Raw genomic sequence first — 15,094 nt, forward strand, 5'->3', positions numbered from 1 at the left:
GACGACCCCCCCCCCCCCCCAAAAAAAAAGAGAAGATTTGTGTAAAAAAAAACACTTTAAAGATTATTTTCCAAAATGTTCAAAAATCATTATCGATTTAGGATTTACACTATAGTAGAAAATGGTTACATGATTTTCACACAACATGGCGGCGGAGGCATTTCATAACCCTTGTGATCACGTCACATAAAAGGAAGCACAACTGAAGCCAGACAATGGTATTGAGGATGGCTTAATGTCACTGAAATTACATACAGTACACTGTACACTGTGTTAAGACCCCATCGCAACGTGTTGTGAGCTTGTAGATCAGATGTGTTCAAAAAGAATTAACTCTAGGGTTAGATTAACACTCAGGATTTTACAGTGTACTTTTTGTGCTACAATTCATTAAAGCTATTCATTAAACCCATTTGGCTGGAACATAAAAGCGGCATATATGAAATATTTAACGATATATAATTTTTTTCTTAACACACTTCTTTTTTCTCTCCAGCTTTAACTCTAGAGTGAGCAAATTCGGCAGCACTGTGGGAGAATACATGAGATCTCATTATACATGCAAAAAGAGTGCTATTGCTCGGCGCAAATACATTATGTAACCCTAACCACATGAAAACGTTTCTCATGCCAGCAATGCCACGACGCCACCTGTTCTATTCGGAATAGTGTGCCATCGCTGCCGTTAGCCCTTGTATTCCTGTGTCTCTCTGTGCCGTCCTGTCTGTACGAACCAAGAAGACAAGTTTAAAGTAACTAGAAGCATGAAGAAATTACCTTGAAGCTGTTCGATCAGAGTCCATGCCATGCGAGAGCCTTGAGCATCAAATACCACATGGCCCTGGAAGAAAAACACAGTTCTATTAATGAAAAAGAACACATCTTTAACGTTCCAGCCCCTCCACACACAGCATTCACCCAGCAGATGGGCGCTCAAATGGCTCAGGTGAGTGCAGGGGGCTGTTAGGGAATAGGTAGTCTCGCGTAGAGCCAGACAACTATTCCACGACTCATAAAATGTCCCTGGGACCCATCTGAAAGACCCTTCATGAGTCCCGGGACTCATTACATTAAAAACCTTGCAACATCACTGGACCAAGCGAGCCGAGGGTCAAAGCTATTCCCAGACGACCTCCCTGCCCCCTCAGCTACAGCCGTCCTGCATTACAATGGCTACGCTTCTCTACACCTTCTCCTCCTCATACTTATTCTTCCACGTCCCGTGGGATTCAGGGTTGGATTTGCTGGCAGGAGATCCATGTCTCTATTTTTGACCGGGGCCACCCGGTCATTCATTTTTATGGCCATGAGGATGAGGATATGTCATGTCTGAATTAAATACACAATGCGTTGCTAGAAGATCAGCTATTTTCAAATGGCAAAAATGTATAGGGCTGAAGTGATTAATGCATGTTTTTTTTATACATTTTAATCCCACGATTGTGTAACCCATTTTTCACCAAGTGCCAATTGCCTAATCTGTAATCCTGGGCTCTGCTCTCCCTCTGCCAATCTGGGGAAAGCCCCGAATTGAGCTCATGCTTCCTTCAGTGCATGAGGAGTGAGCAGGCTGCTTCTTATCAAGTTTTTAAGTGGTTAAGACAATGTCCCCACCTCATTTTTCTTTTCTTTTTTTTTAACAAATCAAATCAAACGGATGTACTCACAGAGACCCCCTCAAAGGAGCTGGTGTTGAGCGCTCGGTAGATCTCGGCAGTGATATCTCGGTTGTTGTAGTTGAAGTCCTCCAGCCTGCGGCCCTTGGCCTTGAGGGGGGCCACGGTCTTGTTGAGGGCCAGAGCCAGGGCCCACACAGCGTCGTAGGCCAGGGGGGCCTCCTGGAACCCACCCGTCTCCTCTGGGTTTTTACCCCCGAGTTTAGACATCAGCTGGGCCAGGAACTCCTGGGACGTCTGCAGAATAGGGATGGGACGATAAGCGCAGGGGCTGACACTAAGGTCTCAGAGGCACTTGCCCGTCGGCCAAGTACAGGTCATGTTCTACTTGCCCAAAGGTCATGCCCACTTGCCCGAAAAGTAAATTGTCCATCATAAAATTAGGTAAAATTTTAATTACTGCTCAATGTAACACTTATTTCTTTACTTTCTGTGCCGTGCAATAAGAAATATCATTCCTCAATACCTCCCAATCCCAATACCAAACACCTACATAGCTATGATTGAATATGTATATGGTTTCACACTTGTTATTTTACAACAAGTTTTAACTGGTGTAGCAACATCAGAGGTCTTATTCCACAGACCAGAAGACAGAGCACTCTGGCCACGTTCAGGTGTTTAGACAGATATCTGGTGTTGTGTTTATAAATGGTTGTGTCCACTCTCAAATGAGCACTTAGTTGAAATGTCCTCAAGTTATAATATACGTACTTGATACAGTTTTTTTTGTTACTCTCTATCAAATGTCTTTGCCAAAAAATTGCCGATCTACAAGCTCTGGCCGTGACACAGTGATTGAGTATATAAGGACTACAAACCATTGAGTGACATCTAGACCTACTGCACATACAGTATAAACAGAGCTGCTACCTTTGAACACATTCTAAACCTGAGACTTTTTTGTAAACTATTTAAAATCGTTTTGAGGAAAAACTTAGCTTTTTGTCCCAAAGTTTTCCCATTTGTTCCAAAAAGCTTTATACCCTGTATATAAAACATATATGTACAGTATATAACAACAAAATGTTACCTCTCTGTTTACATAATGCTGTACCCCCTCCAACTGTAAATACTGTATGTTCCCGTTTTTCAACAGTTTTTTATATTTTGACACTTGTTTTGGTAATGTAAACGTATTTTATTCTCATGCCAATAAAGCTCCTTTGAATTGAATTGAATTGAATTGAATTGAATTGAATTGAATTGAATTGAATTGAATTTAATTTAATTGAATTCAATTCAATTCAATTCAATTGAATTGAGTGTTTGCATGTTTGCATGTATCTATGAACATCTATAATTGAAGGAGAATAAGTGAGTGTGTGTGTGTGTGTGTGTGTGTGTGTGTGTGTGTGTGTGTGTGTGTGTGTGTGTGTGTGTGTGTGTGTGTGTGTGTGTGTGTGTGTGTGTGTGTCGTGTCTGTGTACATGCGTGTGTGTTTGAGTGTGAGCATTTGTGTGTGAGCAAACTGAGCATACATTATAGATTATAGAGTGCTGTTTCTGATTCATGATCTTGTCACTTGGTCTTAGAACTTCCAAAAGAAGGCAATTTTCTCTTCTTTAAACTCTGAAAATGACTAATGACGGTCTCCTCTGGAGAGGAATTACAAAATGCTCTTTAAACCCGTGGAGGTCAGCCCACCAGGAGTCCCAGTAAGTTCCAACCCACGCCTATTAACCCATTTAGGCCTAGAATTATTGAATGCTTTAACCAGTGAAAAATAGCAGATCTACAGCTTGTAGATGTGCTATTTTTGAAAAAGTCGTGAAAATGGGTGCAAATCTTTGAATATATGTATTTTCAAAGCGAACGTTTGTAACTAAAATCTTGCTTCTGGGTGGTACTCCCTGGAACTAAATATTTTGAGATGGGTGTCCGTGGCCAAATACATATGATTTTGGGGGTCCTTCACATGAAAAGGTTTAAGAACCACTGACATAGTAGTCTCTCAAGAACAGACTAACTGAGCTCCAGTTATGTGAAAAGGACCTTTTCTTTGACGATGGCTAGCCAGATTGCTGACATAGAAACATAGGTTTTTCAAAAAAACCTTAGAAGGATTCAAAAGACACAATAGAATCGGGTCAAAATTCTAATTTTCACGATTTTTCTAAAATAGCAGATCTACAAGCTCGCAGCGCGGCACTCGGTGCCGCGCTGTGAGCTTGTATATCTGTTATTTTTTAATAGTTAAAGCATAAAATAATGATACACACAATGTGTACCCGTTCTAAATGCGTTAAAGATTATGGCTTTCCGTGCAGCCCGTGTATTATGCAAATGGTATTGGAGCCTCCTTCGTTCTCAGCCTGTCACCTCTTTTGGCACCTGAGTCTGAAGTGACAACAATTAACACCTTTGTTTCAGACGTTCTCTGGAGACAGCATCTCTCTGGTCTGCGTTAATTAGAGGGAGCTATTAAAGAAAAAACCCTTCCCGAGTCTAATTATTTATCATGGAAGGCCACATGGTAGCTGTTTTTATGCCATTTTTAGAACATCGACATCTTGCTGACAAAATACCACGCTGCCAACCTATGTGCACCGCACAGATGCACTTAGAGAGGAAATTGGCACAGTCACAGCTTGTGCGGGGCCATATCTTTCCATGCTAAAAATAGCAAATGGCTCTGTCCATAACACCGCTTATCAACCAGGAGAGGAGAGCAGGTGACTGTACAGTCCATAAGGATCTTATAAATTAGCATGGGAAGCGATATAAGTACCCAGAAGCTGCCCAGGAGTCAGGACCAGGGCAGAGGAATTACTGAGCAGATGTGGAGGAGGTGGTAATGGGGGTATGGTTTAGTTCCATTGAGACAGAAAGAGTTGCATTTATGAGGGGGCAGAAACACTACAGGTCTTGTAGGTCCCATTATGAGGACACAATGTTTGGAACTATAGTGTTTAGAGCTATAGGTTGACTAATACAGTAGCAAACATTCCAAATCAACTGGAAGTTGGTTTTGGCGCTAATTGATTTAATGTTGAAAATGAATATTGAAAACGAATATTCCTTGTTTACGTGATCCACCATATCGTCACTGTCAGGCAGAAACCTTTTATCTCCAAGTTTCAAATCACACAAGACCGTCGCACAAGACCGCGAGGCGTTGTGTGCTTGTAGATCTGCTGTTTTCACCGGTTTAAATCGTTTTTTTAAATGATAATACAAAACGAACGGTTTTGGAGGTACAAGGTTTCTACCCGACAACGACGATATCTGTCAACGGGGGGGTGACGCAACTGTTTCTATCTCAATGGCTCTGGGTCTGGTTATTCATAAAGGTCCTGGTACTGAGGGGACCGGCTGGAGTCCCCTCAGGATGACTCTCGCTGGGAGGCAGCATGTCAACCTGCTGCTACCAGCTGTGCATGCCAATCTCTCTCTGGGCAACTGGCAAGCTGGACGTGTCAACAGTGCCATCGGGAGAGGAGAGGAGAGAGAGCAATGGGGCTTTTAAGCCGTGACATCATTTTGTAGGCAGAGGAGAACTCTGCCCCCAGAGCATTTTCTGTCCCTCGCTATTTCAACAGATCCGAGACAAAAATAACGACTAAAGTATAATTCTAACACTTTCCTTTCAACAACAAAGAGAATAAAAATGTGTAAATAGTAAAAATAGTAAAAAGATTCACGGAAACTGGGGGCAGAAATTCTCCTCTGCCTACAAAATGATGTCATACTTAACAGCCCCATAGAGATAGACGAGTGAGTGACAGGGACGTGCAGAGAATGTTGGAGAGGCAGGGGCTGTTGTGAGCTTGGAGGTCAGCTATTTTCCGTGCCCGATACCACACTGAACTAGTGAATACTGGAGATGTGGTGTACGGCATGGATTTCTACACAGAGCGAGCAATTCTTTCAACATAAGATGCTGCATTCAAAATTCTCTTGAATGCTACCTTCAGGTATGGCATGGAAAGAGGGCATTTTCATGTATTTCACCATAGTGAAAACTGCATTCATGGTCTGGAGAGGGCACTTGTTACAGACGGGTAAAAGGGCAGGGGTTCAAAGCCCCCTTTGATGTCTATGTGTGCACGTGCCTGGTGAGTGAGAGAGAGAGAGAGAGAGATAGAGAAAGAGAGAAACAGAGAGAAAGAGGAGGGAAGGAGAAAAGAGGTTTCTGCGTCATGTCACGCACGCGCTGTCATGGCGCCTGTGCTTTGATCAATACTCGCGGCGTCTCTCGAGTGGTCCTCTGTTCGCTCAAACAGAACCGCCAGACAACGAGCTGATGTGCCCTGAACTTCAATAGAAAAAAAAAGTCTACCCTCGAGTTTCGCTGAGTTTTTACTTTCAGCGTTAAGAATAGAGGTATACCCTCAAAAGACCAACAGCACCCGGATTTAGAAACACCGGCTTGCAGCTGCAGCTGCAAAGCGTAAAAGCATTCCCAACCAAGAGCAACTTCAAAGTGAACACTAATAACAGCTCAGAGTAACTCTCGGGCCTGATTTACACTTGGGCGTGCATCGTGTCGCGTGCCTAAAACAGCCGATCTACAAGTTCACAACGCGCAGCTACGCAACGTGTTGTGAGCTTGTAGATCTGCTGTTTTTGGTGCGTGACACCAGCGCGCAACTAAGTGTAAAGGTGTTCCCAGGCTGCGGTTCAGAGAGTATCTTGTCACTGTCGGGCAGAAACCTCGTATCTCCAAGTTTCAAATTTGTAAATTTGTTCACAAAGTAAAGTACTGCTTCATCATACAAGGCCATCGCACAAAAGTAGTGAAAACAGCTGATCTACAAGCACACAACGCCTCGCACCGCGAGGCGTTGTGTGCTTGTAGATCGGCTGTTTTCACTAGTTTAAATCATTTTAAAAATGATAAATACAAAACAAACGGTTTTGGACATACAAAGTTTCCACCCGACAACGACGACATGCATTAGCAGGGGTCATGGTGCCCGGCAGAACAATACCACGCTCAACTGACTCATCATTCACATCCAATGCTGTTATGTGCCGTGTGTATTTCTCAAGGGCAGCCTGTTTATTTATTTCGTCTCATAGAAATGTGATAGTGGAGCGACAGGAACTGAAGGGCAGGGAGAGGGTCTCCAGCAAGGGAATCAAACCATGGGTCGACGCGTCACCTGCACAACCCCGTTGATATACCGGTACATTTGTGCGGGTGAGTGAGAAAGGAATATTGCTACAGTATACTCAGGGACTAAAGCAAAAATGAACCTCTCACATCTGAAAATGTACCAACCCGAAACGAGCCAAGCTCCCCCCCACAATAGCATACTGTTTCCTAATTAGCACAATATGTATTCTAAATGTATGTTACTGCTGTTCAACATTCGGTACATCCAGCCAGTTGAGGAAATCACAGATTGGACCATACTGATTTTACGGAAGATTGTATCATTATTATTTGACCAATTCAAATTCTGTTTAATATTGGAAAAGAATATCTATTATTAGGTGCAAGGCTTGAGTTTACCAGCCCATATGGTGCAGAGCAGCAGTGGTAAAGTTACACTCCAAGAGAAAGACATGCTGGCCTCTATTATGGAATCTACAGTAAATGACTGAAATCAGTCATGGTGACTGAGAATTTCAATCCATGCTACAATATACAGTACTGCATGCTTCATCATAAATCCACTGCTGTTGTTACGTGACGCCTTTTAACCCATTTAGACTGGGAACACATTATTACACATTATTTCCGTAAACATTATTTTATGCTTTAACTATTGAAAAATAGCAGATCTACAAGCTCACAAGCTTGCAGATCTGCTATTTTTGAAAAATCATGAAAATTTGTGCAAGTCTTTGAATATTTTGACCCGATTCTATACCGATTCCCGATTCTATGTCTTCTAAATCCTTCTAAGGTTTAAAAAAAAAAAAAAAAAAAAAAGTTTCTATGTCAGTGGTGCTCAAACCTTTTCATGTCAAGTAAAAAATAGTAGCTCCAGGGACCCCCAGAAGCAAAATTTGAGTTACAAATGTTCGCTTAAAAAATACACATATTCAAAGATTTGCACACATTTTCACGACTTTTCAAAAATAGCAAATCTACAAGCTTGTGAGATTGTAGATCTGCTATTTTTCAATAGCTAAAGTATAAAATAATTGATGTGTTAAAAGAAAGGAATTGTTTGTGATGACGTGCCCATACTAACAAAACGATGGAACAGCTTACCAGGTTGGAGGCCCCTCGCACCGTCTCGGGGTTGAGCATGACGATCTCCGTGGTCACGTGACCCTCCACAGCCTCCGTCATCTGCTCCACCGTGCAGTTGATGGACGGGTCCTTTATCTTAAACCAGTTGTCGGCGTACCAGCCGATGAGGAACCACACGTATTTCTTCCCATACAGCTTCTCCTTGTACACCTGCCAAGGTCAGCGGAGGGAGACAATGTGAGGGCTCAGCGGAGCGAGCAAAGTGATGGAGGGAGATGGAGAAGTGGTGCGTGAGCCAATGTGTACGGTAAGCGAGAAGATAGCGGTCTGTGTGTGCGTGTGAGCGTGTGTGCGTGTGTTTTCTGTGGCGCGAAGAGATAACTGAACCCTGCAGGGGGAGCAAATACTATTGGGGAGAAAAAATAACATTCTAGTCTGATTCCACATCCCAACGTTTAAAAATAAAAAGTCTCCGGTGCATTACGAAATCTGTCAAGACGCCTTAGACTCTCTCCTGTCTGCAGATCGAGTCACTCACTATATTCATCATCAGACGCTGAATTTACCTCACAGAACACTTTCCTGGCTTCAGTCTCATAGAAGAGGCCCACGATGATTCGGGCGTCTTGGCGCTGGGGGATTTGGAGAGAGAGAGAGGGACAAACAGTTACACAGGGGGAGGAGAGAGAGAGAGCGAGGATGCAGAGAAAAATCACAAGCTAATGGCCCTGGGGTGTGGAGTGGGAACAGAGGGGTAGTGAGCCATCACTGGTGGGCTCGCACGCCTCCCCGCACAGCAGCATCCTTCCCCTCTGGTGTGCTATATTCACTCTGTTACCATGGCTCCTCCAGCGAGGGCCCAATTAATCTTAGCACACCAAAAAAACTAGGCCGGCATGTTAGGCAAGGTTATGCTAAAGTAGGTGCCAAGTCTCTCTCTCTCTCTCACATGTGAAGGAGGGAGGGGGAGAGAGGAGAGATGGAGAGAGGCAAGGAAAGGAAAGGAATTGTGGAAATAGCAGATCTACATGCTCACAACGCCTCACAATTGCGAGGCATTGTGAGCATGTAGATCTGCTATTTTCACAATTTCTGCCACTAATATTTGACAATTTGACCAAATGTCATTTTAGAGGTATTAAAAAGTCCTTGAATTGTCACTTTAGAAATGTGCATAAACCCTCTATACACTTAAACGATATGTTGGTTTGTTTACTGTTGAGGGAGAAAACAATGTTGCACATTAAGTTAATCATCTGGGGGACCCCCCAAAATAATTTGGAGACCCCCCCTGGGGGTCCCGACCCACAGGTTGAGAACCACTTAAACAATTAACCACTTAAACCCTATAAATGACAAAGAGCAAAAATAGGTTGTCAACAAGTTCACAACATGCTCTGTGAAATTTGCTTGTGAGCTTGTAAAGCTCACATTTTAGCTTCTTTCTTTTCACATTTTAGCTTCTTTTTAATACATTTTGGGGAAAAAAAACAGTAGAAATGGTTTTAATGATTTCCCCCCAAACAGGGACACCATGGTGTCAAAGTGGTTAACTGGAGTCTTTCCACTAAATGTGTTTGTGCCATGCCAGGGCCGGCGGCCATGATGTCTGTGGCGTATGGCTCTGGTCACAGTGAGCCTGGGGTGCATTCATCAGCCCAGGCCTGATTGATCTCCGTGTTCAATCACCTGGCAGTTGCCACGGCAGCAGGGGATAAATGGAAAAAGGTGGGGGGGTGGGCAGTGGGGGGGTGGGAATGGGATAGGATGGGAGAGAGACAAAGTTGAGGCACCTTGAGGTTTTTGACAGCAACGGCCGGGTCGGTGAGGAAACTCTGACGGACGCTGATTTCAATTCCGGCTTCTTTCACCCTCTCCTCAAGATCATCCAGAGTCTGTCAGACAGAGAGGGAGGGTGGGGGGGGGGGGAGAGGGAAAGGGAGAGTAAGAGTGAGAGACAGGGGAAAGAGAGAGGGAAAGCGAGGAGAGACAGAGAGAGCATACAAGAGAGAGGTAGAGAGAAAACAAAGGAGAGAGAGAGAGAGAGAGAACAGTAAGCACGAGAGAACGGTTGAGGGACATGGCGGAACAAAGAGGGGGTGTGGTGACGAAAATAATGATCAAATAATGACTGTGAACAGAAAAGATAGAGAGACACCCGGTCATAACAGCAGGAACTGCAGAAGGAGAAAGAGAGAGAGAGAGAGAGAGAGAGAGAGAGAGAGAGAGAGTGTAGGTGGTGTGGGGAAACTGTCATCCAATTAGCAGCGAGGGGGAGAGGCGTAGCGGAGGAGAAGGAGGGGGAGGACGAGGAGGAGGGGGGGGGGGAGGCTGGCTGGAGGGTAGGCGGATGATGCCGATGATGATGACACCAAGGAGAAAGGAACGGAAAGGGACTATATACGGATGGAAATGAGCTTCTAGCTAGATCCGGTATGTTTACATGATGAGATCATGTTCAGTCGATTAATTCATGTTTTTTCTAATGTTCATTAACACTTCCGGTGCCAATCTCGTCCAGGAACGTGATAAGATTTATAGCGGTGCGGGCGATATCTCGTCCTGTTTACCATGGTTACCAGGTAAACAGGCGCTGCTGCGGACGCTAGTGAGCAAAAACGCTACATATCCCATGATGCAACTCGGCCGCCAGCATCAGTAAGCGTCTAATCTCCATTGGCTCCTGTTCATTACTGATGCAAAGAAACAGCTTTATCTCGGAATCTACTTCCGAAAACGCAGAGAACCGTTTTTTTTTTTTTTTTTTTTTTTTCACTTTTCATTTCCGTGTGAAAATAAACAAACTAGGCCGCCATTAAGACTGTCAATTTCCCAACATGGCTCTTCAAAATAAAGCTCAAGTGAATGGCGGCACTCTTATAGCCCAATAATTACCAAAATAATGGCATCCCAAATGTGTTAAATAAACAAATATTGTAAAAGAAAGGAAAGGAAAAAGAAAAAGAAAACAACAAGGGTAAGAGAGAGAGAGCACACAAACAAGATAAGACGGCAGGTAAAGGAGACCGCGGGGGGGTGAGGGGGGGGGCAATGAAGGGACGACGACGAAGGTGTGAGAGGAGGAGGAAGATGGGCGAGATAGGACACAGCAGAGGGAAGAGAGGAAATGAGAAATGAGAAGCAATTTCATCAGTGGGCTTCTCTCCGAGTCCGTGTTTGGCTGATGAGGTGGCAGCACAGGAAATGTGACACAGAAAACAAACAAACAGACAAACCAACATGGTGGCTCGCGAAAACGCTACGGTACATCACCTCCAGTGGTGGACAATGAAGTACATTTACCTGAGTACTGTACTTAAGATTTTCTGAGTATCTGTACTTTACTTGAGTATTTGGTCACTTTCACTCCACTACATTTTGAAGACAAATATTCTCTGTGTAGTTTTGACTCAACATTTCTAGATAGGGAAAAGGTTAATTAATCACTCATTTTCAACATTTAACTATGTAGTTATTAATATACCTTAGAGTTGTTGTGTGGAAATAAGAAAAAAGTGTCACAATGTGTGGCATCGCGATACGCTCGGTATTTCTCACTATTACAGAGTATTTATATTATTCATATTTATTGGTATTTTTGGGGGAAATGTCTGGAAAATCTTTTGGGGAAAATGTAAACTTATTTATACAGCAATGCATTGATATTAATAATACATTTGATTTAGTAAATTATGCTTTTGCATACCTCTGTATTTTTTAAAGCATATACTTTGGAATAACTAAGTATTTTCAAAAGCATGTACCTTTGAATACTTAATAACTTTTTAAAAGAAAGTGCTCCAGTACTATACTTTGACCCAAGTATAGGCTAGTCAATCTAAGGTTTGACCCAAAAGAAATTGCAATAGTAATGGTTCAAGGTTTTTTATGATCCTTAGTGTCATCCAAATAACATATTAAAAGTTGTGAATTATATATTTAGTGGATCAAGGTAAATTCAGGGGGTTCAAGGCCCTTTTTTTTAGCTTAGATTGACTGGCCTAGTACTGGAGTTGAGTACTTTGTCCACCACTACATCACTTCAATCTCTCTCCTCCTCTCTCACCGAGGTGAAAACCTCCGTGGTCTGCTGGATGGTGGCGATCTTGGTCCACTTCCACTTCTGGAAGAGCTGCACGCGCGTGGGGTTGTGCAGCGTGGCGGACGGGTGCGTGCGGAAGAACGTGGGGAAACGCTGGCGGTTGGACAGAGCCGGGGAGCTGGAACCGTACGACAACTGAAGAGAGAAGAGACACGAGAGAGAAAGAGATACCTTGCTTACTACGTACATGTGTCTCCACACCAGAGATTCTCAACTTGTGGCCCGGGGCCCACTGGTGGGCCGTGAGGATATTGCAAGTGGGTCACTAAGCATGAAATAAAATAACCTGACTTTCGCCAGATGGTGGCAGCATTGCGTATATAACGCTCTGCTTTTACCATCTGGGCTTGCTCGGCCAGAGTTGATAACACTCGTAAAGTCCCGGGCCGGACCAATCAGCGGCAGCTATGGGCGGGCTCTGAGCGGCTCTGAGCCAATAGAGTCTGATTGCAGACCACGTGGAAACCCAGGAGGCGGATTCTGGGTGCAACGTCATGCATGAGGCCAATATGAGTGGTTGGAGTTGGCACTCCCAGACTGTGATAGAAACGGCCACATCCAATCACCTGCTACAGAAATTCAAAAAATGGCCCGCCCCTTACATCGAGTCTGCCCGAGAGAGCCCAGATGTAAGGCAGAGCGTTACGCACTGCTGCAACTATCTGGCGAAAGTCAGGTTAGAAATAAAAGGGACAACCAGTAGGAAGTCACAGGAGTACATAGTAAACCCCTGAGTGTTATTTAGTGGGCTCGATCTATGGAGAGATATTCTTCTCACTATCCTTTATTATTATAAAATTCTTCTGACTCTACTTCATGTTTCACTAAGAAGCTTTGTTCAAACTTTAAAATGTTCGTCTTTGGGAATAGCAGGGACTTTTTGAAACTTTTCGAAATCTTTTATACTTTTTGAAATATTAAACTTCCTGAAATATTAAACTTTTTGAAATATTGTCTTTTTGAAACTTAAGATTTTAGGCAATGACGTGCATCATGTATGACGTACCAGCTTTGGAGAGTTCAGGAATGGATGAGATTATTTTTTTAGACCATGCATGTTTAGTTTAACTCTGAGAGTGAACAGAAAAGAACCAAAATACGGGTCCATTTGAAGGAAGGCCTAGGAGAATGAGAAAAAGGATTATAACATAACGTAACCTGGTAACAATGCTCCATTGCTTGGCTCAATATCCTTCAGCTGAACCACAGTAAATGAGGCTCGGTTTCTTAGTAACCATCTTTCATTGATCGCGTACACAGTGTGAGGCGCTGTGTTATCAAGTGAACAATGACAAGGTCCTGGGCAGAGGATACGGGTCGCGCAATCTCATCTGTGGCAACGACCACAGAAGAAAAAGAGACACAAGACACGGTTTAATAACGGCGTGGCTTCTGTGATCTAGACTAGAGTACTGTATAATCTCTAAAGACAGATTCCAAACTCCGCAGCTGAATCTGTCTGCAACTCCCATTACGTTGGGTAGAGTTGTTGTTATTAGGAATAAGAACAAAGCCATCAGAAGAGGGCTGAAGGTTAGTAAACGGGCCAACATCTGCTCTCTACATGGGGAATAGAGGGTATGCGCATGCATAAAGTGAATGGCAATTCGAGTGGCAAATCGAGTGGCAAAGTGAGTGGAAAAGTGAGTTTAACGTCATTAATGCAATCAGATAGGACTTTTCTGTTTGGATGTATGGGCTGTCAAGGCCAGAAAGTACTTTTTTTGCCACTCAGTAGCGTTCTCGCATAACTTCCGTGTGACGATGATACCCTCATACCTACCATTGGGCGGTGCCCCCACTGCCCCCAGAGGCAAAAACAAAGGAAAACTTACTACGTACTATGACATTACATTAATCGTCTTAGGGCATGGTTTCATTCTGATTCAAATGCCATTGCCTTCCTGCATAAAAGTAAAGTAAAGTTTAAAAAGTCAAATATTTGACCTTTTAAAACTTTAAGGAAATATAAAACCGAGATGCTGGTCGGTCAAGCAGTTTGCGAGATTAGCCCAAGACAGACAGATTCACTTTCAGATCCTATTCTAGATGACCTACAGTACAGTCCCACCAAAAAAGCCCCTTCTGATGCTAAAATCGCCGCATTCATGAAAAATGAAGGCAGGGCACGTCTGGGGACTTTTTATTTTTTATTTTTTTTATTTTTTTGTGCGAGTGCACTTTACCAACATTCCCCAAAGAGGAGGATGACATTAATGCTGCGCTTGCACTAAGCTCCGAGCTGTCAGCCTGTCATGCTCGTGCTCCCCTGTATTATGACTCCAGAATAGCCACTCAAGGAACTGTAAAGGATTATTTTCTACATGTAGTTTGACTCCATGGATTTCAACTGAAATAGTTAGGCTACTGCAGGGGTGCCCACACTTTTTTGACTTGAGAGTAGGGATGGGACGATATGAAAATATCATATCACGATTACTGTGACAAAAGAAATCGCGATTTACGATATTATCGTGATAATCAAAATCTATTATCCTGGGTCAGAACATTTAGCAGATCAACAAGCTCACAACGCGTCGCGATGCGACGCGTTGTGAGCTTGTAGATCGGCTATTTTTTGGCAAGATATTTGATAGAGAGTGAAAAAAAGACTGTATCAAGTACATATATTAAGTACCTTTTACCAATTATAGAGGGTTTAAGTGGTACCGGATATGCAGCTCGGCAAATAAAAGGTGAATTGACCCCAGTGCATGACGGAGGACGATATCACGATAAATGTAATCTCCACGATACGATTATCATGAGTGTTTTTTATCACGATAATATCGTGTATCGTCCCATCCCTACTTGAGAGCTACTTTTAACATGACCAGCTCGACATTATCTACCCCAAAGACAAAAGGGGGGCTGAGGGGGCTTTGGAATAGTGGCACTGGCATTACATATAGGACAAACTCACTTGAAATGGGAAATAGTGGGGGGGACAGACTGGAAGTGATAGGTTTTCGGGTTCTTTTAAATGCTACTGACTCTTGAAAACAAAGCATTGCATTGGGGGGGTTTGCCTACTTTAGAAGCCATGAAGGGAGCTGACAGGCCCTTCTTGATGTCAAACAATCAAGTCACCTTAATTCAAGTGACAGATACCAAAAAAGGGGTTTTGTGATTTTTGTTTGTACCGGTACATAAATTCTTCTTCTT

General features: G+C 43.3%; 1 protein-coding gene across 1 annotated transcript in view; it reads right to left on the reverse strand.

Annotated features, from left to right (window-relative positions):
- The window catches only part of gabbr1b (gamma-aminobutyric acid (GABA) B receptor, 1b), a 111,341-nt gene that overhangs the window by 40,972 nt on the left and 55,275 nt on the right, over positions 1–15,094 (reverse strand). The window contains exons 5-10 of the mRNA XM_080734416.1: positions 11,894–12,064; positions 9,621–9,722; positions 8,394–8,459; positions 7,846–8,037; positions 1,668–1,913; positions 778–841 (exon numbers count right to left, since the gene is read on the reverse strand). Of these exons, the coding sequence (XP_080590542.1) occupies positions 778–841; positions 1,668–1,913; positions 7,846–8,037; positions 8,394–8,459; positions 9,621–9,722; positions 11,894–12,064 (841 nt within the window). The remainder of the gene's footprint in view (positions 1–777; positions 842–1,667; positions 1,914–7,845; positions 8,038–8,393; positions 8,460–9,620; positions 9,723–11,893; positions 12,065–15,094) is intronic.

The sequence above is a fragment of the Nannobrachium achirus genome, assembly GCF_963921795.1.
Source record: "Nannobrachium achirus genome assembly, chromosome: 10".
Classification (NCBI taxonomy): domain Eukaryota; kingdom Metazoa; phylum Chordata; class Actinopteri; order Myctophiformes; family Myctophidae; genus Nannobrachium; species Nannobrachium achirus.